The sequence below is a fragment of the Charadrius vociferus genome, unplaced genomic scaffold, assembly GCF_000708025.1.
Source record: "Charadrius vociferus isolate BGI_N301 unplaced genomic scaffold, ASM70802v2 scaffold15, whole genome shotgun sequence".
Taxonomy (NCBI): domain Eukaryota; kingdom Metazoa; phylum Chordata; class Aves; order Charadriiformes; family Charadriidae; genus Charadrius; species Charadrius vociferus.
Window position 1 is genome coordinate 9,844,544 of NW_009650064.1, and position 27,034 is coordinate 9,871,577.

The 27,034-nt window shown below is 37.6% G+C and overlaps 1 protein-coding gene across 1 annotated transcript in view; it reads left to right on the forward strand.

The window, feature by feature from the left end:
- The window catches only part of CNGB3 (cyclic nucleotide gated channel beta 3), a 69,147-nt gene that overhangs the window by 17,409 nt on the left and 24,704 nt on the right, over window positions 1–27,034 (forward strand). Inside the window, exons 3-9 of the mRNA XM_009891943.1 lie at window positions 9–120; window positions 17,522–17,676; window positions 19,077–19,262; window positions 19,843–20,055; window positions 22,005–22,051; window positions 24,136–24,222; window positions 25,488–25,552. Coding sequence (XP_009890245.1) covers window positions 9–120; window positions 17,522–17,676; window positions 19,077–19,262; window positions 19,843–20,055; window positions 22,005–22,051; window positions 24,136–24,222; window positions 25,488–25,552 — 865 coding nt within the window. The remainder of the gene's footprint in view (window positions 1–8; window positions 121–17,521; window positions 17,677–19,076; window positions 19,263–19,842; window positions 20,056–22,004; window positions 22,052–24,135; window positions 24,223–25,487; window positions 25,553–27,034) is intronic.

Below are 27,034 nucleotides of genomic sequence, written 5' to 3' on the forward strand. Positions count from 1 at the left end.
TTTTCTAGATGCAGTACCAGAAAAAGCACCTGAGCCTTCAAAAACTGAAAAATCAACTGAACCAGCTAAGACAGTTCAACAGGAGCAGCCTCAGCTCAATGATGAGAATGAAGATGCTAAGTGAGTAAATCCAATTTTAAAATTGGAGGCTTTTTTGCTGACATCCTGGCTTCATAGTTGTGTGCCGTATTTCAGTTCTTTAAAAGTCTCTTCTGTCTTGTAAGGATCTGAGGAGCTTTATTTCAATTCTAAGGCAACCATATGTATGACATACTCATTTAGTATGCACTTTTGATACATTGTGTATGCCATCCTAAATTGCAGGAATGAGGAACTATACTTGTATACTAAGTCTAACAATGTTGCTGCTCAGCTATTATTTCTCTACCTTAGCAAAGGAGTAAGTCCCAGGATGCTGCCCTGAATAGCCAGAACATTTGTCACATCGTTCTGACTTAAAAACTTTTTACTCTGCATATTTTTTTTGCTGAGTTATACCATTAAATCAGCACTAGTCTCTGCAACCAGGAGATTAAGACTGTCTCTTTCTGAGAAGAGACAAACAAATTAAACAATAATGGTCCTTCAAGGGGAAAATCTAGGGTGATTCAACCTCTGGAAAAAGCTTAGGTGACTGTTTGTTTTCCTAAAATAGAAATAAATATGAAATCTAGAAAACAATAATCTTGGAATGCTCTACATTCTTTACAGAAGCATAGATTCATAGAACAGCTAAGGCTGGAAGGCTGCTTCAGGAGGAATGAGATCCAAACCCTTGCTAAGAGCAGGAAAAATTTGGAGGGTAGACTCAACTGTCAAGTCAGATCAGGCTGCCCAGAACCTTGTTCTGTATAATTGTGTATATATATCACCAAGGATGGCGTTTCCACAGTTTCTCTGGGCAATCTGATCAACTGTTTGACCATTCCTTTTATGAAAATTATTATTTTACATATAACTAAAGTTTCCCTTGCACTAACTTGTTTCTATTGACTCTCATCCTTCCGCTGTGCACCTGCAAGAACATTCTGTATCCATGTTCTCTATAACCACCCTGTGGGTAGTGGAACACTGCAATTACCTCCATCTTCTCAGCTCTTTTTATCTGCTGTCTGAACAAACCCAGCTTTCTCAGCATCTCCTCATGAATTCTGTGCTCTATTCCCCAGACATCTTAATGGCCCTCTGCTAATGTTGCACCATGTGGTCAGTGCCCTTCATATACAAGGGAGACCACAGCTGGAATCAGATGCAACTCATAACTGTCCCACAGAAGGAAATAACCACTCCCCCTCAATTAGTTGGCTATGTTTTTTCTAAAGCACAGCATGTAGTTGGCCTTCATTGCTGCAAGAACACACTGTGGATTCATATTAAATTTGTTGTCCACCAGGACACCCAAATCCTTTTATGCAAAGCTGTTTTCTACTCAGTCAGCTCTGAGCCTCTACTCTTCCATGGGGTTATTCCATTCAGACTATGTAAACTTGTATTTGCTTTTGCTCAACTTCATGAAGTTCCTGCCAGCCTGTTCCCCCCAGCCTGCTGAGATCCCTTTGAGTGGAAAATTGTGGATACACTCAGCCCATAACAGAGCAGAAACTCCTTCTGCTTGCTTTTGCCTTCTATTTTTTTATTATCTTGATTACACAAAGAGAAAATCTTTCCCTGACATGGAGTTATTTAATTCATAGACATGATCAGCTATTTCCTCTCCTTCACCAAGAAAAACTTTGTAGTGAAGCAACAAAGAATAATCAAGCAAAATACTAATGCATATGCCTCTATAAAATAAGATATGCAATTAAAAATAACTGATTAGAATGACTGGAAATGTTATAAATAACTTGGTAATATGAATGTGAATCAGTAGGTCAACACTGAGAACCTAGATAAAGCATCTCCTTTTTTGTCATTGTAGGATATGTTATTAGATGCTTACAGTTCCACTGGTAAATCCTGTAGCCATGGTTAACATAATTACAATATGCTTATGAGACAAAGGAGTATGTTGCTTATTAGTTGAAGGCAAAATCTGCCTGTTAAAAGGAAATGAAAAATGTTTATACACAATATTCTCAGAGCTGTTCTGACTCACTGTCATGCATGCATCCAGATATATCTACTCAGTCTAATTTGAGCAATAGTTTCTAAAAATACAGTAAATCCTTAGTAAATTCTACTGTCAAAACTGTTACCCGCTAAATTCTGCAGTACGGCTTGGAAGGCATGGTGCTGATGTCATCCCATTGGTATGAAACTAAACTAAACAGATCTATTATATGGCTTCCAGAGCTGGAGGGAGAATAATTTTTAAAATGTGCATTTGAGAGAATTTAATTCATTGCCCCTGAAGATTCCTGTAAGTCTGTTCAGACACCGCTCTTGATCAAGGTCACTACCTTATTGAGTCTATGTGTTCAAATTTACTCATGAGAATGTTTTTTAAGGAAATCAGCTGCCTTTATCACATGAGAAAAGCTATGTAAATGTGTATGCATATGCAGAATTTGAGTCATAGATATGTGTAGTCTACCAAAAAAACAGTAAATGAAACATGCTCAAATCACTCCCTAGCACTGAGGCAAACTAGAACAATACAAAATGCCTCCTGAAAAAGTGTCAGCTGTGAATTATCTTTGCTCAGTGCTAATTTCTGGGTATTCCCAAACCTGGGAATTATTTGGAAAAGTGCTAGTTTGACTAGTCAAAACCATATCAAGGACTGTTGATATAACTCAACAGGATAGTCAACTGACAGTTCCATTCTCCAGGAGTTTTCTCTGTCACTGTTTAACCTAAATTTGGATAATGTCCAAATGGAGACTAGTTACAAGTGATGTCCCTCAGGGGTCTGTATTGGGAGCAATACTATTTAATAACATTATTAATGACATAGACAGTGAGATCAAGTGCACCCTTAGCAAGTTTGCAGATGACACCAAGCTGAGTCGTGCAGTTGACTCACTGGAGGGAAGAGATGTCATCCAGAGAGACCTTGACAGGCTCAAGGAGTGGGCCCATGTGAACATCATGAAGTTCCACAAGGGCAAGTGCAAGGTCCTGCACATGGGTCAGGGGCATCACCAGCATCAGTACAGGCCAGGTGATGAATGTATTGACAGCAGTCTTGCAGAGAAGGACTTGGGGATACTGGTAGATGAAAAATTAGCTATGGGCAATGGGCACTTGCAGCCCAGAAAGCTAATTGCATCCTGAGGTGCATCAAAAGAAGCATGACCAGCAGGTCGAGGGAGCTGATTCTCCCCCTCTGCTCTGGTGAGACCCCACCTGGAGCACTGCATCCAGGTCTATGGTCCCCAGTACAATAAAGACATGGACCTGTTACAGCAGGTCCAGAGGAAGGCCACAAATATGGTCAGAGAGCTGGACACCTCTCTTAGGAAGAAAGGCTAAGAGAGTTGGGGTTGTTCAGCCTGGAGAAGACTCTGGGGAGACCTTATTGTGGCCCTTTCCTTAAAGGGGCTTATAAGAAAGATGGAGAGAGACTTTTTTCCAGGGCCTGTAGTAACAGGGTAATGGTTTTAAACTAAAAGTGAGTAGATTCACATTAGATGTAAGGAACAAATTTTTTTATGATGAGGGTAGTGAGACACTGGTTGCTCAGAGAATTTGTGAATGGCTCATCACAGAAAGTGTCCAAGGTCCGGTTGGATGTGGCTTTAAGCAACCTAAACTACTTGAAGGTGGCCCTGCCCATGGCAGAGGGGTTGGACATGATCTTTAAAGGTCCCTTCCAAACCAAGCTATTCTACAATTCTATCATACTATTATGGAAAGAGCCATAATTTGCTTGGTTGAATGAAACCAAGGTTGGTGAAATGGTTAGTAAAATTGTCTTAACTGGAATTTCTGATTTTGTCCAGCTGTATTTCAGGGATCAGCAAAGGTCAGCTATTCCCTGAGAGGAGATGGGAGCCAAGGGTAACCCCAACACAAGCAGTGTCCTTACTAACAAGGTACAGTCCCACAGGGTATGAACACAGCAAGCAGAGCAGAATCCCACTAACAGGGCCCATCAACAAGGCAAAGTGATGAGCCAGGTTTAATGTCCATCCAGGGAGTCCAGTCAGGAGCAAAAAAGACAGGGCCAGAGACAGGACTAGAGACAAAGCTACAACATGGCTCCAAGTCCATCCAGGAGACAGGATCGGAGACAGAAATGGATCTAGACACACATAGGCGTAGCTCAGGCAGTGACTAAGGCAGTGACTGAGCTAAAGTGGACACCCCAGGCCCATGGGCAGAGGGTGTGGATGGAAGACCCACTGGAGGCTGCTCAGGACCATTAAAGCCTGTTGGTGTACTCAGGGTCCTGGTACTATGTTTTGACTTAGGTAGGCTATTTTCCTATACTAATCATCCTCCAAGAGTCGAAGATTAATAAATAGTCACTTGATCTGCACAGTAAAAGATCATCAGTATGCCTGTGAGTAAGGTATATGACAAGGTAAGATTTTTGGATATACATATATTCACAACCCATATATATCCAGAGCACCTCAACTTTCATGGAAATGATGTCAATAGAAGAGTCTTCTCTTACTGTGACTTCTAATTTTTTAAAATGCACCTGTGCAAGCTCAGATACATAGAGTAGGGAAGAAGGAAGAAGGCAGTTGTCTTTGAAACAGCGAACTTCATTTAGATCAGACCTGTCTCTCTCAATGCAGAATTTCAGGGGCAGTTAATGAGATTCCACATAAGGACTTTAAATTTTAAAATCTCAGGTAATATTGCTTTACGAACAATTGTACTGGTTGTTGTACGTATGTAATTAACCTATCTGAAATCATTAAGGCTACTTATATGTGTGACAGTTTGCAAGACTGTGCACCAATTGTGTCCTTCCAGTTCAGCTGCATTAGAGCAGCTTTTTACTCATGGTGCAGCACAGCCTGCATTATCTATTAATAGGAAAATAGGTTTCTGAATTTCCTCTGAAAGAGGAGAACATTTTTTTCTCTTGCTAAGTGAATGACAGCTTTGACAAAGACTGCATTTATTCCCAAAAATTCCCATAGAAACTGTTTGTCCACGAGAAAAAAAGTTAATTCTGGCTTTCCCTCTCAGCACTTCCTCATTTTTAAAATGCAGAAGTACAGGGCGATAGATAAAGAGTAGAGAGTCACAGCACTGGTCTCAGCCACCTGAAGACTGTGTCTGAAAGAGGAGACACACAGGAACGGCTGATGTGCCAAGGTGCTGAATTACAGCCAAGTGACTGAAACTTTTAATGTCTGTTCTGTAATGGCTTAGATAGGATTGCACAAAAGTCTGCTCTGTCTGCCAATATATTGTTTCTCCCCTCCATCTTTAATGATAATGTAACAGAACGATAGGTAATTTCCATGAATAGCTATTTCCTGAGCAATAATAATCTCTGGGAGGGAGGGCTAAGACTATGCCGTCTCTTCACAGCAAGAAATGAGGGAACAGAATAACACTCAGGACCTAATTTGCACTCTAATAGAAGACAGTGGAGTCTTATTAACAAGGAACTGGCATAAAACATCATTGCAGTCTTTATAATATATCGAGATTGCTTTCTGTTGGGGAGGGGTCATAAAAACACGTACGCGTATACACAATCCTGCACTTTTTTTGAAATGCAGTGCAAGCATTTCCCATGAGAGACGGCATAGCACTTAAACAAATGTGGCACATCGCCAGGGAGCTGCAAGGACCAGGCCCTGGCTCAGGGACCTGGGGGCCAGCAACATGGTGGGCAGGGCTGAGGCCTCCCCAGCCAAGGCCCAGGCCCAGCCCTGAGCAAGACAAGCAGGGCAGGAAGAGGGGTATCAGCCAAGGCCAGCCTGGAGCCCAGACCACCAGGCAAGTCTGTGGTGAAAAGGCAGATCCAGGGCCAAGCCGGGAAGGCAGTCAGCCCGTCAGCGCCCGGTGAGGGGAACTGGGGTCAGATAGAGCCCCAGGGCGGCCGAGCAGGGCTGGGCTGAGGCCAGGCAGGATCCCTCACCGGCATCTCTGCCAGAGGGGTACTTCGCTTACTCATATAATCCTTCCTCATTTTTCTAGTCTTTATTTAAAGATGCATTTTTTTCCTAACCTGAACTTCTTTGCTTTAAAGTCGCAATCATTGTGGATACAACTGATGAGCAGCTTCTGCCATTCTGAGCTCATGCTGATGACCAAAAGCAGATATAGCCTTTTCCCTGGTCACATCTTCCCACCCTCTGTCATGGGCTTGTGCAGCCATCTGGCTGTTGGATCAGCTTAGCTCCAGCTGGAAATTAATCTTTTATTGTATGGCCTTGTACCAACGCAGAGGCACCACAGACACACACAGGAACGGCAGCATGAAACTGCCATTTCATGAGACTGAGATCATGAGAATAAAAGGCTCCAATAAATAGATAATCTGATGGTTTCTTCTACTGTTAAACTAAAATAAAACTTTTTAAAGATGGTGAAAGAAGCATTGGCAATGTTATTTCTCTGCAGTGAGACAACCCCAGAAACATACTTCATCAACAACAAAGTTGAAGGAATTTTTTAGGTACCAACAGAAAATCTCTCCTGACTTTGGCTCCAGTTACACCACCTATGGCTTACTCAAAAAAAGAAAGGTCTCCAGAACACCTTGTTCTGCAAACAGGGGAGTATAGCTATTTGTACCCAAGAGAAAATGACATAACGTGCTTTGTGAGGGTACTGTTTGGAACCTGAAATCTAACCAAAAAAAAAAAAAAAAGAAATTAAAAATACGTGATTTAGATTATATCAAAGGTGACATAGGAGAGGCAAATGTGATATCTTTGTATGTTACACTGAAGGCTGGAAACCAACACAGAGCCTGTGGCATATGGTAGCTGATGAAGAGGAGAACTGTATAAAGTGTTTTCTCATGAAAGAGTAGAGGGGAGACAGATGCTTAAGGAACAAGTAGAAGTGGATGTCTGGCATCAGGGGACAAGACAAAGAAGTTGCAGCATGTCCTAGAAAAAGTAGAAGAATGGTAAACAAAGCATCTGAGAGTGTAGATCAGAGAAAATGGAGGGATACAAAGAGCCCCTGTGACCTCTTCTCTCCTCTGTGTCTTTTAAAAGCCTTTAAGCCTGGCTAAAGTTGTAAGTGTGTTTCATCTTCCCAGATTACCAAGGTGATTACAATGTACTATTTATACTAAGGCAGTGCTCTGAAACCCCAGTCAAGGATCATGAACCCTACTCTGCAAAATGCTGTGTAAAATGACAACCTATATTTGCAGGCCACATATCCAAGAGTACAAAAAGGAAAAAAATACAGCGGGTAACCAGGACTTTGGATGCTTTTAGATTTCACCTCAAGATTGTACATATTCTGGGTTCTGTTTAGAGAGGAACAAAAAATTGTATCTCATACACTACCTTCAGAATCTAGGTATTATGAACAAAACATGTTCATATAAAATGCACTATATAAATTTTAATAAAGTATTAAAATTATATGAAATACGTTTAACATTCCCACCCAGTAAACTTACTTTTCTTACTTTGCTTTTGTACATTCAGAAACCCAGCTTTCAACATTTTCAAAAAAAGGGAACTCCAATGTTTCAAACTGCTATATGAGTGCAGGTGGTTCAGAAAGACTGAGTTTTATGCTCATAGTTTGCCTTTCTCATAGCCACATCCTATTACCTAGTAAGCTATACCAGTCCTTCTCAGGCCTATAAAGGAGACTTTTTTCCTCTCTAATTTGGCTAATAGCAAAAAAAAATAACAAAACAAACAAAGATTAAGAGGCAATTTGCTATGTGGTGCATAGCCAGGTTAATAAAGAGAACTCCTGCTGGTAGCATGTTCTTACTGAGTAATGCACTTCATTTAGCTCAATTACTTCGACCAAGAAAATTACCGTGCTTATTAGTGCTTGCCATCCACTAGTTGCAACACATCAATTCACCAAGTAGATGTATCTTAGAGAAACTGTCTTATCACAAGAAAAAAATCTCAACACCCTGGTGAAACAGACCTAGTATCAACCCTCTGCAGAGTCTCCAGAAATTCTTGATTTCTGCAGGAACCCAAAAAGATGGCACTCATGGCACTAAAATCCAATCAGCTTGAAATAAAGTAAAACAAGGCCAATGCTGGGAACTTCTGAAGAAAAACCCCAAACAGTTTAAACATAGTTACAAGCATATTTTATAAAGGACTAACACATTTCCTTAGTTGTTTCCAGCTAATCACTGCAGTACTTGAAATTGTAAACAGATGGAACATATCCAGTACATTTTTGTAAGCCTGACTGAAAAGACATTAATGTATTAAAAAATCAAAATACTTTCCTTAGTACTCATATTGCTTCTGCTTAGGTCTTTCTTTCAGAGCTTGTCACTTTTAGTGCTTGGATTTTAATTTCTGCAATGGCTAAATTGAGAACCTGCAAATTAAATAGAAAGGTGATGGTGTGCTGCCTGTACCAAAATGGATTAAACTTGCAGTAATCATTGCTGAGATGTATTTTCCTACAGCCTTTAAATTCAATCCATTCTGCAGGATGCAGTTACCCATGCTATTTAGCGCCATTTGCTCTGTACGACAATCAAGTCAGTAGCCTGCAGTTTAAAAGGTAGCGAATTTAGAAGTTTTTTCCTGAAGACTAAATGAAGAGACTAAAGGGACAGGAATGTCGTTCTACATGCTGAAATGCTGCTTTTTTTTTTTTTTTCTTTCCTTGCATTATTTTTAATTATATATTCATAATATTCATATATATTTATTTCTGACTGTATAAATAGGAGAAAATACTTTTTTTAGAATATGCAGGAAAACAACAGTATAGTTTTTTCATACTTAGCCACTGATTTATTTCTTTAATTAAAAGCATTTTGTGTAAATCCTCCATTGACCTAACATTTTTCAAAGTAAGAAGATACCTTTATTTTGTGAAGGAAGAAATTATAATTTATTTAAAAATATTATCTCTGGTATTATCTGTTGGGTCAATTGCAGGGTAAGAAGCAAAGCTTTGAGCATTGTGACAGGTGCACTAGTGTGTGTAATATAACTGCATCAAATAGTTGCAAATATATCAGTGTCTTCATAAATCTGAAAGACAAATAAATCTAAGAAATAATGCTTATTATCACTTAGTAAAGGAAAACTGATTATTATTTCATGACTAGTGTAACTATTCATGCTTATAATTAATCTTGTCCAATACTTGTTATTAAAATACCCTGTATCTAGTTATTTACCCATTTTCCAAACTTTAGTTATTTAAGACGAAAACATCCCATGTTGTGCAGCACAAGAGATGAATAGAGGGAACAGCCAGAGGCGGAGATATGAGGATCAGATGAGAAGTCAAAGGGGTCTGGCAGCCCAGTCTTAGTCGATGAAACTTGGGAGGAGATGCATGATCATCTGTTGTCCGCAGGGAACACGCCTACCTTTTTGCTGAATTTGGAAAAGAACGTGGCAGGAGCCTGCAGAAGGTGAAAGGATGGTCTTAGTGGTAGTTGAAAGTCATCTCAGAGGAATGGCTTCTTTCTCTCTCTCACCACATTTCTCTGCGATACTAGGAAAGCTGCATGAAACGAGTTCCTGCGCAAGTGGCTGTATAGCAGTTTACCACTAACAAAGGTAAAATTGCCATAAAGTTGGTTGCACCAAGCTAATTTTATATAATTAGCATAGGCAACAATACTACATGGCATGAGGTTCAGCATACTGTGAAAGTCTGCCACAGTTCCCAACAGTGGAGCAACTTTAGTTGCCATGCAAGCTGAATCTATGCCACCACTTCTTTCTCTTTTATTTGTACCCTTGCTAGTTGAATTAAAACTTCCTGAAGTGTATATCAGCTCAAATATTCTTATTCAGGTACTCATACCCCTGCACACTGAAAATTATAAAATTAACTAATATTCTTACTCACCATACAGTTATTACTCTTTTTCCAAATATTTTTCTTTTGCAAAAAAATAGCAATAGAAATTGGTGGTGTTCAAACAGACAAAAAGTAAGATAAAAGAGCAGACACTATACTTTTTATCCTGTATTCACATTGGATAGGAAAAATTGTACCAAAAGAAATTTATGTTGAGAAAAATTCTTACAATGAGGCTAGTGAAGCACTAGAATAAATTCTTTAGGAAGATTATGGAATAGCCATCACTAGGCACACTTAAGAACAGGTTGGACAAGAATCTGTCAGTAATGGCACAGGTATACTTCATCCTGCTTTGAGCTGTGGGCACTAGGATTATAGGATGTTTCAAAGTTCTCTATAGTCCTATGCTTGTGTGATTTTTTTTAGCGTTTGTATGAAAACAGATGGGAAATGAAAGCATCTATTGAAAAATCAGTTTTTCAAATTTGAGACATTTTATTACAGCTTTTTTAAAAAAAAAAATCACTATGGGGAATATTATAGTGTTTTCATTTTAGCTTTTTATTCCCTGCATATTAATAAAAGCTGAAGAACAGAAAGTTTGAGGAGGGATTTGTTTTGTGCTCGTGAACTCTGTACAACACTGGATCATGCTCTGATTAAGACATTTTTTCCCTTAGCCATAAATTATTATATCCTTATATAAAGTTATGAGTTTGCATTTAAATGTGTTTGAATGTAACTGATGTTATGTGTATATGATAAGAAATATCTTTTAAAATTCCTGATCAGAGATACATGCCTCAGACAGATTTAATCACTTACAGATAGGAAAGCCTCAATGACACAACAGCACCAGATAAGGAAATAAGTGAGGTAAGACTACCTCACTTATTATCATATGGTTCTTTCTTAGAATATTATATTTTTGTTCTAAAGCAAAATGATGCTGCCCTTCTTTTTACATCATAGTAAATATCTGGTGCCATTAACCCACTTTGTATCACCAGTGACGATAAAGAAAGTGATTTTTCAAAGTTAATTGATACTTTCAACTTTCATCCTACTTTCTTTTGCATAGTTCATACTGCAAAATTACTAATTAAAATAAAGTCTTATTCACATTTTAATCGGGTACCTTAGTGAGAGTTCCATGTGTTCAGCATTGAGACAGACTTCTCCTTAGAGAGTACTGTAAAGAAGATTAGAGGATTCACAGCCTGTTGTGATTGAATAACTAGGAGGATTGTCAAAGAAGCTGCTGTGACAAACCTTTGAACTAAACAGAAGGGATCTCACGCAGCCTAGATGATTAGATTTCAGCCTGCACTGCATCAAGAAGTTTTGCTGAGGCTAATGCCAGTAGATAACTCTGAAAGTTAGTGGCTTCCTTGAATGTTGTTGCTTCTATATCCGTTTTGCTGTATGAATACAACATGACACCTGGGAAAAGGGTGATCTCTGCATTTTGTTTCAAGAACACTTGCTTAGGGCCCAAAAAAGCATAATTCCTGTACAAACACTCTGAACTAAGGGAGTCATTAATTCCTATAGAAAGTTTTATTTACATGGCTTCCACATGAAGCTTATTAATGCTCATGGCCTACTCTTGCAACTACATATAACCAAAACTAACCTAAATATTATTATATCACTATGCTTAAATTCATGAAATATGCAAGAAAATAGATAGTAGGACAAAACTAACATCAGTTTAAATTCAAATTGCATTGTGAAGAATAACTCAATCCTAAAATAGAATAAAAATAAAAATGTATTTTAGTCTTCTTTATTGCAAAGAAAAGTTAATTCACTGCCATTATTTGAGAACATGCAGCAAATAGAGAAGGACATAATCTTCTGCATCACTGAAGATGGGGCTCTCACACTTTCCCTCTAAAATAAGAGATGATGGGGCAGAGGAAGATACTTGTTTCAAGACTGCTAATGAAAATTAAAATTTAACGAAGAGCTTTTTGAAATTCCATGGGATCTAACATGTCAACAGTTTGTTTCAAGACTGTTTCTAAGATAACATATTTATCTTAGAAACTCATCTTCTTAACACTTGAGCTGTTGAGATTTTTGGTAGCAGTGGACCCGGTGGTACCTATACAAGTTCAGTCACTCATTCACTTTCCAAACCTTTATATATTTCAAGTCTGTTTGCTGAAGAGGATTTCCTGCTGTGCTGCATCCATTCTCTTACATTCTTGGGAAACACTGCCTACAATAGTTTTCATGATTGTAGCTAATATAATCTTGAAGTCTGTTATGCTTGTTTCAACTGCTGCTCGCTCATACTAGAAGGCTGTTTAGGACCGCAGTTTTTAAAGGCTTAGAAACTTTCTTCAGACCTTTAACTCATACCAATTTGTGGTGTTTCTATTCACATGTGTTCTTATTAAAATACTGTTCCTTAGCTCAAATACCTCTTTTCCTTACACAGTTCTCCACCAAAATTTGAATTTACAGACAAAGATCCTATTGCCTCTCAATCTGTTTTGCCGTCCTTTTTAAAGCCACGTTCCTAGTAGCTTTGATCATTCTAAGAGCCTTTATACAGGTTCCCATTTGAATTCACCTTTTGAGTATAGCTGGTCAGAATAATTCTCACCGTTGGTTTATATACCAAAATTAATGCTTCCTTCACTGGCAATATGTCAGGTGCATTCTAGGGTTACATTTGCACTAATGTTTTTCATAGCCAGATTACAGTATGGCTCATAGGCACCCTACCATTAACTAAAACACTTAGATATTTATCTTGTTGTCATCTGCAATTGATGACCCCACCATTTACAAAAGAAATTCTTACAATTTCTTTCTAAATGTATATCTGCATTATGTAGCATTAGGTTTGGTTTTGCTTCTATTACTCCATCTGAATGATTCAATTTTTCCTGTATAGGAATTAGTCCTACTTTTTAATCTTCCATATCCAATGTCCTATCAAACATCATTAGCATACTACTACATTGTGTACTGTCACTGAATAAAATACTAAAGCTCACTCCTAAAACTCCAAAAGCTTCCTGTGCAGATAAAGGAGAAGGATAGGCTCCTTTTGCAGGCAATTCAGAGCAGAAACCTGTCAGTAATTCTGAACCTTTCCTCAGAGAAGCCTTCTATTGACTATAAGGGGAGCATAATTAGAGGAGCTAAAGTTAGCTTTTTGGAATACCCCTGTTCCTGTACCAAGCCAGATGACTAACATTTTTTTTTTTTTTCTGTAACAGAAAAACATTAGGTTTCGTAGTCATTTAGGATGTGTGAGCTTAGGCTTGGAACTAGGGACAGATAGAGCGTTCTGGTTTCTGTAACATTACCCACGCTAGGATTGTCAGCACAAACCGAGGATGTGTTTTTGAATCAATACCTGTCATGATGCCTAAAACTACATTTTTCTCTCTTACTAAAATCTTTCTCAGCTATACCATTATTTTTTGTGGACATTTGCATAGCTGTGCATTGTCATATCGTTCTGAAAACTGGTTATTTGAATCAGAGAATCTCCATAATTTTTTCAAGACAACAAATTATTTTTTCAAGACACAAGCTGAAAATACAATCATAAATCATAATGTCCATGCTCAATAAAAATATTAAAAGTTCTTTTGCAAGATCAAGAATTATATTTCCAGGCAGGTAGGAAAAAGTTTCTTAACCGCTGCAAAAAGAAGGGTTAAAACTGAAATCAGCAAAAATTTGTATGTATTTTTGTGGGGTAGCAGCATACCTTTATGAAATACATTTTATCAGGAGTCACCTGGTAGATGAAAGATGGAATTGAACTCAGGTATTTGGTGTTTGTGGCCAAAAAGCAAGAAAGAGTTAAAATTTAGATTGCAACTTAGAAAAGGGTAAAATTGATTTATTCTGAAATAACCTATTGCATTTCTTGATCCCTTTTTTGTTTGAACTCTTGACATAGAAAACTTCAAAGACCCAGTACTTAACAGATGTTCCATACATTAGCACACTCAACACAGTATTTCCATGGCCTGTTCTTTCAAAACCATTTTCTTCCACTATGCTATAGGTGTCTAAATCTTTTCTTTTGGCATGGGGATAATTAAGGCACTGTAATTTTGTTCACTAAACAAACAAGTTAAAACCTACAAGATAAAAAGATAAAGCCTACAAATTAAAAACATAAGAAACCTATATTATTATTACACTTCTATTGTTACTTATGTTGCTATTGTTAAACAAAATATGTTTGCGGTAACAACAAAACTGTTTGCATGGTATATGAGTTGTGGTCCTGACTTTTTCATTTCCTAGGCCATGTAAAATTATTACTTCTGCAGGGAATAAACCTTTCTGCTCTGTAAAGGACTATATGGTATACTAAGTAATATAGACTTAGGTCTATTGTAACATACAGCACAAAGGTCAGAGATAAATTTGCTTAAAGAATAACATATCAGCTTAGAGACAAATCCTAGCACTCAGCACATCTCAGCATGGGAAACCAAAGGCAAAGCATCCTTCTGCCCAGCTAAGCAGTGTGTTGGGAAGGGTGTAGATTTACCTCCAACCATGCAGATCTGCCCCCGTATGGCACAAACTATTCAGATATATAACACAGACAGAGATGAACCAGGAATTGATCCATACCCACAAGTTTGATCACCCCCTGAGAGCTTTCATATACAGAATAAAACCAAATAGTGCCCCATATGAAATCAATACAGTCTGTAACTATAACTGTGAGGTGAGAATGAACATAATTACGGATTCAAAATGAGGCATTATCTCCTTAACAGAGCATTCTAAAAACATAAGTCAAACTAACCTTTCTCACAGGCACAAGATCTGAAAGTCTGACTAGCAGCAAACCAGAACCAGAAAACATTGCATGTAGAACGATGGACAAATTCAAATTAATAAATGTAGTATCTTTAAAGAGAGTTATCTTAGCAGGGTCTCTGGCCTGGAAAATGTATTCTTGTTCCTGCTGGCTATCATGCTCTGCTGACAGCTGTGTGTTTATGTATATGAATTTATAGAACATATATTAATAGAGTTAATAAAATTTTACCACACGAAAGAGCATACACGTAGTGAAAAAAGCATTGCCAAACAAAAAAGAGAGGAGAAAAAGAGGAAAGCACATCAACACTGCCAGGGAAGTGGTCTCAGGCCAATCAGAAGGTGCTGAGCCAGACCCTAATTTTCACCAAAAATGCTGCATGTGATGAAAGGCAGCTGCACGGCATGGTGTCATGCGTTCATGGCGAAGCACCACCGAACACAAAAGATGGAGTCGAGTTTACTAAAAGTGATTTAGTCAAGTTTGAATGGGCTTCATTAGCCAAGATAATTTAAAGTGCGCCTCCACACAAAGCACATGTACAATACACATTTTCAAATTAGCAGTGTTCAACATGCAGCCTCTTCCATCTGTATTAACCAGAGAAAATTTAAAGTAAGCATTTCATTACTAGAAAGTAATGCAGAAGATAATGCAAACCAAATGAGAAGTAAGGCAAGAAAAATCAATTTCTTATCAACTGTGGGGCAAGTAACTTTAAAACATTCACGTAGTTTCTAATCGGTACCAAATAACAATATGGTTCCTTTGGGCTACACTGCAATGAAAAAGCACGAAATTTATGATAGAGGAGACTTTAACTTTTATTGGAAAGACTGTGATATAACAAGAAACTCCCACACATCTTATAGCTCATCCCTAGAAAGCAGATAGAAGGAGCCTTGGCGTGACACTTGTGATAAGTGCTTTTTACTACCAGAGAGCTAATGCCATAAGCAAATACAGCAACAGAAAAGAGTAAGAATTATTTGAAATTCTTTGCATAGAAGCTGAAAAACTAATTGTGACATGTTAGCTCAAAACAAGAAAGGATTTCATTACACTGCAGATGGCCTGAGCAAAGGGAATATGTGACATAAAAGGAACTGTGATAAGATTGCAAAGTATATCAGAACTGTTTGATTAATCTCCTGTCTGGGGAGTTTTAAGAAATAGACACTACAGAAGACTTAAATTGGAGGAATGATAAGCACATACTTCCAGACTTCTGCTTCTTCTGCTTTTAACAGCTTATCTCTATTTTATCCAATGATTTTACTGCTGAAGGATTTTCACATCCTTAAATTATACTTCCTTGTGCACCGTGATATGTGTTGTGTCTCCAGAAAACTCTGCTTCTCAAAAAGCTAACATGCATCCCACTCTGACACTCTCCTTTTTTAGTTACAGTGCCTTCTGTTAGGAACTTCAAAGTAGGTTTAGGTCTTGAGGAGACATGGTGCTTATTCAAAGATCACTCGGAGTATTTTTAGTTTCTTCCCTACCCAAGATGCTGTCATATCGCTTTCCCTCTACTCATTTTTGGGAAGCTCTTGTCAAAAATTTGGAAATTTCAGGCATGGCTCATTCTTGGTCTACTCTTCTCTTGCTGTAACATCCACATCCCCATGGTATTTGGGACAGAGCTGAAAAATTAACAAGAAAGAAAGAATAATTCTCTGCTGTACTCCCTGTATTGACCATACATGGCAGGGTTTTGGTATGGGGGTGGCAGTTGTGACCTGTGTGGGAGAAGATCTCAAGCTGCCCTGTCCTGGTCACAGCTGTTTCCAGACAGCTCTGACACTGGTGTGTGACACGAGCTGAAAAGTGTTGAGTTTAGGATGCAGGAGAAATCCTATATCCTGGTCTACACATAGAGGAAGTCCAAATGCGTGGCCTGGCTGCCAGCTAGGTGGCACTCCAAGACAGCCCCAGTTTGTATAATCAGACATTAGCAAGTAATTGAGGATGAAATTTCAAAAAAGAGTTGATCAACATCTTCAGCTAGATTTTCTATTTGCCTACTCAGTATGCATAGATCCTATTAAAGGCATTAGTTTTGGTGCAGAATGTGAAAGTGCAGGCGTTTGAAAATGAGTGGTTCGCAGGTTTGAAGAAATGCTGTGAGTGCCAGAATATCAGCTCAGTGTTACTATGACCCTGAGTAAACAGGCAGTGGGGAACTTCTTAGCAGAAACAGAAGCAGCTTCAACAGGAACACGATTGGTTTGCTTCCACTTGGTAAAACATACATTTTTTTACCTCATATTAGCTGATATCCATTACAAAAATGAGATTAATTGAATTTTCGCATAAATTAAGTATAGTCTCTCCTCCTCTACCTGCACATCACAGTCTTTAACTCAGTTATGTCCTGTCGTTATTAGGATATTATATAATAATGAGCCCATTTTTATGCACAGATGGTAAGAGCATGCCTTGTATCCTAGCGAATACACAGGATAAGCTCTAGGCCTTACACAGCCACAGTAGAACTTGGTGAAAAGCAGCAGTGGGAAGTCATTAGCGTAGCGGGCTGTGCAGAGCACAGGGTACAGGACCTCCTCCACCTGAAATATCATATAGATTGCTGCACATAGCCACCAATATCAGCTGACAGAAGCAAGAAGCAAGAGCAGTTTGCTGCACATAGCCACCAATATCGGCTGACAGAAGCAAGAAGCAAGAGCAGTTAACTTACGTGTCCACTTACCACGAATTAAGTGATTTGAATAAGCACTGTGGCAAATAAAGATCCAGTCTGACTTCTGCTCGGAAGCAGAATTAGCACTGTTTCCTTCCAGTACATTAAACTTCTTTTCCTTTTGTTTTAACTAGGACACAGAAACCGACACCTTCAGGTTTCCAAACAAATGAGTATGCTGATGCTCAACTTCAAGAGATTGTCAGAAAAATGCGGGAAAGGACAACAGTCTATAAGGAAAAGCTGAAAGACCCTGTGCTGTCCTCCCCTGAAGGCAGCCCTACAGCTTGTAAGTGACTCCAGAAATAGCTGTCCATTTGCTGAGTTTAAAGATGAAATTTATTTTGTGGGAATAAGAAACACTGTGATAAAATTTTAAAGTAATTATAGCATGTTTAACCACTGAAATTGATTAGTTTGTGCCCACCGAAGTCAATTTATCCTTGTTAGTTTACAGTAAACTGGGTCCTTAGGTACAAATACCCTTTGAAACACATCATTAAAAAATTTGGGGAAAAAATCTTGGGCAATGCCTAGAATCATCACTGTAAGGTAGTTTTATATATTTTAAAATAGCTCCCAGATATGTTTATTCATGTGGATGAATCTGAAACATATGAAGAAACATACATATCTTATGAGCAGATATTAGTCACTCTGAGATTAGATTTGTTGTGTAAAAATAAATAAAATTTTAGCCATGGCAGCAATCTTCCAGACACAGTAAGGACACTAAGTACATGTTTCTAATAGAGCAAACTCATCTGAAATTAATTAAACATTTACTTTTGACAAAATATGAAACATAAACTCAATACAATATTTTCCCTCTTTAGAGAAAACGTTGACTTTTTTTTTTCCTTTTCATAAAACACTGAATGTCATGATTTCATATTCTGACTGTTTAGAAGCTGTTTATTCCGTACCTGTTTTTCAATAAGCTGGAAAAATATAGTGCCTGAAGTATTATAACTATACCAGCTGATAAAGGAATTACTTTAAAAAAATCTTTACTCATTTACCTCTTTTGTTCTCTTTGTAGAACTTGCAATCACTTTTTTTCCTAAATCATTATAGATCCAGTTTGCCAGTTTACTGCTAGGACTGTATATCCTACTCAGAGGTAAAGCCACCAGAATTAATGAGACAAATGTGTGGAAAAAATTATCTGGACCAAAGATGGAAGAACTGAACTCAAAGGAGTGCCACAAGACTTTTGTGCCCCAGAAACGTCCAAAACCACAGGCTTCCCATTAGTTTCACCTGCTGCATCTTGCATATCAGTTTTCAGGAGAGAGGAGCAATCAGCCCATGGCACAGACACCTTTTCTTATCTCTGTCCAAACTGCATACATTATTTGCAGCAGTCATGTGAAGAGGAATTTCCAGTGGCATTAATGAATGCTGAATTATGAATTACCTGATTTCTTGTCATTCTTTTATGGCATTATCTGTGGGCGCTGTCCAAGGAAATACAGTAATATATAGTGCCCTGTTCTTGATATCAGTGGTAATTTTATTCTCCAATCTGTTTTCTAATGCATTTAGTATTATAATGAATTGTATCTTTAGTCACTGCCAAGTGCTTTTAGAAGTTTTTAACATGATGAGGCCCTAGTATATGTTAAAACAGGGTGTAGTAATTGAGCCATTATTAAAATGTCACCCTTTGTGCTATTCTGTGGCTAGCACCATCAAAGAAGAAGCCTCCACCCCCACCAAAAGAAGAAAAAAAAGAAGAAAAGAAAGAGGACGCAGAAGCAAAGCCAGAGGAAGATCATTACTGTGATATGTTGTGCTGCAAATTCAAAAAACCTCCACTGAAAAAATACATGGAGTATCTGCAGCTACCAGACAGCATAGACTCATACACAGGTAAATTAAAAGCTGTGCAATAGAATGAGGTAAAGGCGTATTGAAGTGACCCAGTATTACATAGTACCTGGGAGCCACTGTAAGATCCACATTCCAGTTTGCAAATCAGAGGGACGTATAGATCCTGCCCTAAAGAACGTTTATTCCAAACAGGGAAAAGACATGAAAAGTGGCAACGGTTGTAAAGATGATATGCACAAAGCTAGTATGCAATCAACCACAATTAAAACCCAAGTCTTCTCACTCTTCATTTTTAATTTGTCCCATTCATTAGGTCCAAATAATTTTTTTGTCATTTATAACATACACCAGCAGCATGCAAAACGTATTGAGTTTCTTAAATGCATTAAATTCTATATGCTCTCATAAAATCATCTTTTTTCCCTTTTGCAAATTCCTTTTGGGACTCCTAGTTCCACACTATATCACTTTAGCAGCCTGTGCCATTGAAAAGGGGAGAATGGTAGGTTGCTTTGGGGAGAAATATTCCCAGAAACTGCAGTAGAATAAATGTGCCTAAAAGAATGAGAAAAGATTCTAAGTTCATGCCTGTAAATTCAATGTTTTTTTTTTCTTTCAGATCGCCGTTATGTAGCATGGCTCATGCTTGTGACAGTCGCCTATAATTGGAATTGCTGGTTTATTCCCCTTCGCTTTGTGTTTCCATATCAAACCCCAAGTAATACAATATATTGGTTTACCGTAGATGTCATTTGTGACATCTGCTACCTATGTGACTTACTGATTTTCCAGCCCCGAGTGCAATTTTTAAAAGGTGGAGATATAATAGTAAGTATTGGAAGTGGTATTTCTACAGGTACTAGTTGTGTGTTAAAGTACATTGTAGAAATTCCCTCTGATCTGAGACATTTTTTGCTGCTATGTCAAATCTATGTAACTTTTTTATTTATCAAAGGATACCTATGTTCCTCTTCACTGACATTTCATAATCCTGCTTTAGAAGAATGAAACATGTCCATTGTCTACATTCTTAAAAAAAGAAAAAACAGATTTGAAAGTAACAGATAAGAGCAGTTGGAATAGGCATAAGGCTCTTTCTCACCAGGAGTAAATTGGTAAAGCTTTACTAGAATCTGTGTACTCATACATGTATGCCTGTGTTTGCATGCTTGTGTGACACTTTCAGCTTTCTGTCTACCTTGTGCCAGAATCATAGTTGAAGACAGTGCATAGTCTGCTAGGACTGGACGGGATATGCATGTTTTGTTACAGATTGTGAGATTATGGGGGGGTGCCAAAATCAGAGCAAAACCCTGTGATTTCAGGATGCTTTGAAAATAACTTATTTGAGATATTTTGTTTTGGGAAAATATGTACATTCAATTTTGCTTCTTGCTACTATTTTTGTATTATCTTTTTTATAGAAAAATGGAAAATAAAATTCTAAGCAAGTATCTGAAAAAAAGATAGAAGTGTGCCCTTAACATATCAAAAGGGTATCTAGAACTTTAACTTTTCTTTAAAATCTTTCCTACTTTTGATTCTTTAACTTCTTCTAGAAGAAAACTTAATGCAGAAAAAAAATAAGTTTAGAAAACTTAGGCATGACACTACTGTGCCCAACAGACAGAAAATTCAAAATTATATATCCTCAAATTTAATGTGGAACTGGCTTTAGTTCAGTGCTTTTATATAAAATTTTACACATTGTGTGTGCAAGATATTACTGATACCTTTACAGAGGAATCACGGATAAAACTGTGCAAATATAGTTTGGATAGATACTAAATGCAGTGCAGTGTCATGTATTTTTCCATGCCAAGACATTCAGTAACTGGCAATCTTGCCTAAATCCTACACCACTCAAGTTTGATGAAGAAGGTTAGAACTCTAGCATAGGAAGCTTACCTTTGAAGGTGTTTGTACAATTCATAGAACTCAAGTTTTATGAACAAGGTTAGAATTCTAGCATAGGAAGCTTACCATGTATTTCCTTTGAAGGTGTTTGTACAATTCATAGATTTTTGTGCATGAGGAGATCATCTACTGCCTGATCTCCTGCATTTAGTTTAATGCTTAAACTGATAATAGTGAAAAGTTGGCATGGAAATATCCTTAAGATTTTAAAGCTATTTTTAAAGTGTCCCTGGTATAAACAGAGAAAGCATAATAATAGACACATTCCTTTAGATACTTATGATTACCCTTTCTTATTAAGGTATTAGAATCAGTTCCCATGGAAGGCAATTTAAAAATAAATAGCTAATCATTTTAATGAATGCAATGTTGATTATTATAATGTTAATAATGCTAGCATGTTAATGCTAGCTTTCAAAGAGCTAATTTTGTATAGCACCATCAGAAACATTCTTTGCATTTTTCTTGGAACCACTGAAGTCAAATGGAGGTTTTGGCCCTGAAATTGAAGGGGTTTGGGTCAAGCACCAACTGGTACAGATGTCTTGAGAGGGAAGATTTGTGGAAAAAATGTAACATACTTTGCTAGACCAACAGCTAGAATTGGAAAAAAATAGGCAAACCCCAAACCTGAATTTTTCAAGTAGGTCTAGTAAAATCAGGTCAAATGTAGACTAGTCTAATAAAAGTGCTACTTCTTCCTACAGATATCTCTCCAATCATACTTTTAGAGCATCATTAATACAACTGTCATCATCCCTACTATCAGAAGAGAATTATTATTATTGCTGAGTAGCAGAGGCTCATTCTTGACATTCTGTTCTTGACTATGCCTTTTTCTCCTTTTGTTATCACCGTAGTCAGACAGGGTGGAAATGAAGAAATTCTACCACAGCTCTATGAAGTTTCGGGTAAGCAGACCATGCGTTACTGATGTCAATATGTAAGTTCTGGCTGTAGGATTTCACAGGATTTTTTCTATTCACTGAAAGTCACTGTTGGTTTAAGAACATCACCAGAAAGCATTGGCTTGACGGCATGTCAGTGCTTAAACAGCTGAAGATTGCCGTCTTCATAAACAGTGTTTAATTGTAAAGCAGAGTAATTACAAATGCAATTATAAATATTATTTCTGAGTAATAATAAATAAATTAAATAAATTATGTGTTTTGATGAATTTGTGCGAGGTCATCCCCACCGAAAGGCAATAGCACAGTTTGCCAGAGATTCATTAAACAAAATAAAAAGTCTTGAAGTTGGATGATAACTCTACTCAGTTACTGCTCCTGTGTGGTACTGAGACGGTCATCACTCACACAAGTAAACAAAAAATCAAACTAAGATCGTTGATGTCCATTGCACTTTGCAAAAACAAAGATGCATTTGATTTAGGATCATTTTTCATTTTGTTCCTAAGTATTGTTTTTGCCAACAGAGGATAGGTATTCTATTGAATTCCTGATACACATACAGCTCTGTGACATTGAGCCAACATCTCTGAAATCTCAGTTATTGCCCCCTCCTCTTCTCTAAATATTTTTGCACCTGTCTCATTTCAGAGTTAAATTTGTCTCAGTGACTGTGGTGTCACTACTTATATACTTGAGATTAAGCTATCCAAAAGTGCAGGATATACACTACACAGGCAAGCGAGTAGGACAGAGTCAAACTTACAGCAAGAGAACTAAGTGGATATGTAGGAATTTATTTTAAGTTCACACTTGCAGTATGTTTAGTGCTCTTGATTTCCGCAGAAAATAATGAGAGTTGAGTGAAACTTATGAGAGTTGAGTGTCCTCACCCCATGAAAGATATAGATATAATTGGGGAATCTGACATATGATTAAGTACTAATTAACAGTTACTGATATTAAAGCACTTCTAACTAAATTTTGCCTCCTCTTAGACATATGTCTGAGAAAGGCAGAGAAGCCATAAAAGGCTGTTTGTCCTCCATCAATTTTTCAGTTTGGTTTGCTTTTTTTACAGAGTTCAGGTATTAACTGCATCTTACTTGCATGGTCAGTGCTGCAGACTAGTTGCTGCCAACACAAATTATGTCTCTCAGGGCAAAGGTTCTCCTGATAACAGTGAGATGAAACCTAAAGTTCCACATCCGTCTTTTGTTCCCAAATGATATCAGCAACAGAGCAAGGCACCACAGGATCTTTAAAAAAGCAAAGCTAAGTTTGCCACAGCTTTCCTTCTCTCCACAGAATTATTGGAAAGAATAAAGTAGGCAGATGAGAAGAGTAATGACACAGTGATGTACTGCAGGGAGATGTTGAAAATCTTAGTGATGTGGGAAGAAGAAGCATCCAGGTATAACAAATCACAATGTCTACTAAAAAAAAAAAAAAATCTAAACTTGCCACCTATCATGAATCTCTTTTTTGGAGCATGTGACTTCTGCAGGTTGCAAGCAAGGAGTCTAATTCATCATGTTCCCCCAGATTGCTGTAGGCAGACTGATTTTAAAAGCCACAGGACTACTAAGAAGTGCTCCTATCATGAATCTCTTTTTTGGAGCATGTGACTTCTGCAGGTTGCAAGCAAGGAGTCTAATTCATCATGTTCCCCCAGATTGCTGTAGGCAGACTGATTTTAAAAGCCACAGGACTACTAAGAAGTGCTTGTGGAGTGCTCTCCCCACCTCCACTCATGAGCTACGTGCCTACTACCATTTTAGTCTTGTCAGCACTATAATTGAAGTAACAGAATGTATTAGTAATCAAATATCTGAGATACTGTTCATAAACCCCATGAACCAGATTAAAATCTCAGTCACAGGGGACTTAGAATCAGGGCAGAACAAAGCTGTTGATGTTTTCATAGAGATAATCGTGCCTGCCAGTACTTTGGAAGTTGCAGGCTTAGCATGCTGACTGTTCAAATATTATACTTAATCCTGATTCAATCTAAGTAGGTTTTTGACAGCAAATAAATGCATTATGATTATTGTGAAGTTTAAATTTATCTCTTTGCTCTTCAACAGCTCGATGTGATATCAGTATTGCCGTTTGAAGTTTTGTACTTTTTCTTTGGATTTAACCCAGCATTTAGAGCAAATAGGATGCTAAAGGTAAGATCTGTGTTCGTGGTGGATGGCTACCCACACATAAATGTTTTTACAACCCAATGGAAAGTTGTTGACAGTATTTAGGAATATGAAATTTAGGAATTGGAGAATATCTTCAGGATAAGATACAACAACAGTTAAAAAAAAGAACCAACAAAAAATATAAGATACAATCTAGCCAAATGAAGCTCTAATTCTCTTATATTTCTTTGGACTTTGTATTTCCGACTATCAAAAGCTGTTTTGTGATTCAGGCTGCTTTTTTTTTTTTTTTCCATTATTTTAATTGGATTAATCTTAAATTACCTGTTTAGTTTTCAAAGAAAAAAAAAAAATTAAGATCACTATTTAATGCCAATGTACTTTCCCCTTCTGTTGGTAATGTCAGGTGCTTAAAAGCAAAGGGAGGAATTTTAAGGACAACAAAAACTATACACAGCATATTTAACAAGTATAAGCCCACTTTTGTTATCAATTCTGAAGACATCTGGAGTTGTGCAATGAAGGGGCTGAGAAGGGTTTAGACAACATTTCATGCACCTGCATTTCATGGCACCTAGCAGGCCACTCTGTGGCTAAATACATTCCCCTTCATACAAGCAATATGTCAACAAAGAATTGGCTTTCATTTTAAATTGGAGGGGGAACAAGAACTCAGAAAATAAAATGAGTGTTCCCTTCCATTTTCAACAAAACTTCAAAATTCCATAAATCAGAACCAAAACAATATGAAAGAATGAAAAGTTAGAGAGTACCTCATTTTAGGCAAATGGATGTGTACTGAGCAAAAACAAAGAAAAAAGCTACATGTGAATATCAAGGGCTATCACTAAAGGGAAACTACAAATAATTAACAGGAGGAACTTGATGCAGCACCAATTCTTACTACATGGTATCGTCTAGTATGTGGCTGTTTGTACATATGAGTGCTTGCTGAGAATTGCTGGAATTTCAGAAAGAGTAATGTGTGTAGTTCTCTCTGATGAAGTTGCCCAAGCAATTACATATCTTTGAGCACGTAGAAGTCATTTGTCTGCAGCAGTCTGACCTATTTCAGATTAATGGGACACTCAACATCCAAAACAATGTTTAACTCAATTTTCATCTTTGCTTTACAGTTCACCTTTTAGTTAAATGTTTAAAGAAAGTCAGACTACTGAAAAATCCATTATTTTCAAGATGTGTATATAAACTAATGTCAGTATTATTAGAAAAAGTTGTGTGGTGAATAATAGCGATTGGATTACTTTAATTTGTTTTCCATTCAGCATAACACATTCTTTGAGTTTAATGATCGTTTGGAAGCTATCCTGGACAAAGCATACATCTACAGGTATGTGCTTATTAAACTCTTGCAGCATGCAAAGTTTGGCACAGAATGCATTTCATTTGATTTCATGAGTTGACATTGAAGCACTGGATGGAATATGATACATCTTTAACTGCTCAATTTAAGATTCTTTAAAATATCTGTCATTATTTTTATCATTAAAATAATAAATGTAAGGTTTCACTCATGTATGAAATCTAGCTCAGTTCAGCCAGCCTACTCCAGGCAAAATGTTCACCAAACTGAGGTTCATGCCAAAATTTAACTGATCAGAAGTATCAGAAGTTTCTTTAGTGAAAGAGCTAAAGAATGGTTTCTTTAGGTTGCTAATAGCAGTGCCAAATCCTCAGCAGTTGTTTATTTGTACTTAACAAAAGTCATGAGCTTGAGCCTGTGTAAACATCTTTCTTCAAATATGCTCTCACCATGAACCTGGCATATACAGAAACTTGATCCTCCACTGCATTGACTAAACTTGGAATGAGAATCAATTCAGCACAGATCTCAAATAGTGATTATAACTGTTGTCTGCTGCACTGTGTTCTCACTTTCTGCATTGACTAGAAGAATTTTGGATCCAACTCAAGTAGTCCATGGACGCATGTATGGCAAGTTTCATAGGCCCGTCAGCAGTCGGTGATGCTGCTAAGACCCAATGAACCGATCTACTGTGTCACCATTGTTGTCATCTACTGTCAGTGTCATCAGCCCTAATTTATCCTGTGCAATTCCTATGCCAACAGATTTTTTTTCCTGTCCTGATTTTGGGGCATGTATTGTTCCTGTGTGCTGCTGCAGCAGAAATGAGAATCTGTTGTTTACCATCTTATTCCATTTCAGAGATTATTACACTTAGATGGTAGATTAGTATTTATAGATTGCATTTGATGAGATTTAGAAACTAGTTAAACTTGAAAAGGAGATTGGAACATCATCTCTCTCATATTTTCATATACCTGCAAAATAAAACAAAACTTAGAAGTTTGAAAGTTCTGCTAAAAGTATTTTTAGCATATATAGGGTTAGTATTGAGAGTTTATTATCTATAGGCTTTCCCAACAGTGCATTGCTAAGGTATGAGGTAGATAAAAAGGTGCCTGCGTACTGTGCTACCAAAATGTTATGGTTTTTATTTGCAAAAAACTATTAAATATGTCAGGCCATGCCCTGATACAATGCTTTGAAACATACTTCAGAAAACACTGATTCTCAGTTTTTCAGGTGCTTGTTGATAAAAACATTTATATGGCAAAGATTTTTTAACTGGCTTACTAGAAGGCATTAGGGTAAGGAAAGAAAAAGGTCAAATGGAGAAGAGAGGTTGTTATGCAGAAGAAGAATCACAGAATCACAGAATGGTCAGGGTTGGAAAGGACCTCTGGAGATCATCTAGTCCAACCCCCCTGCCAGAGCGGGGTCACCTACAACAGGTTGCACAGGACAGCATCCAGGCGGGTTTTGAATGTTTCCAGAGTGGGAGACTCC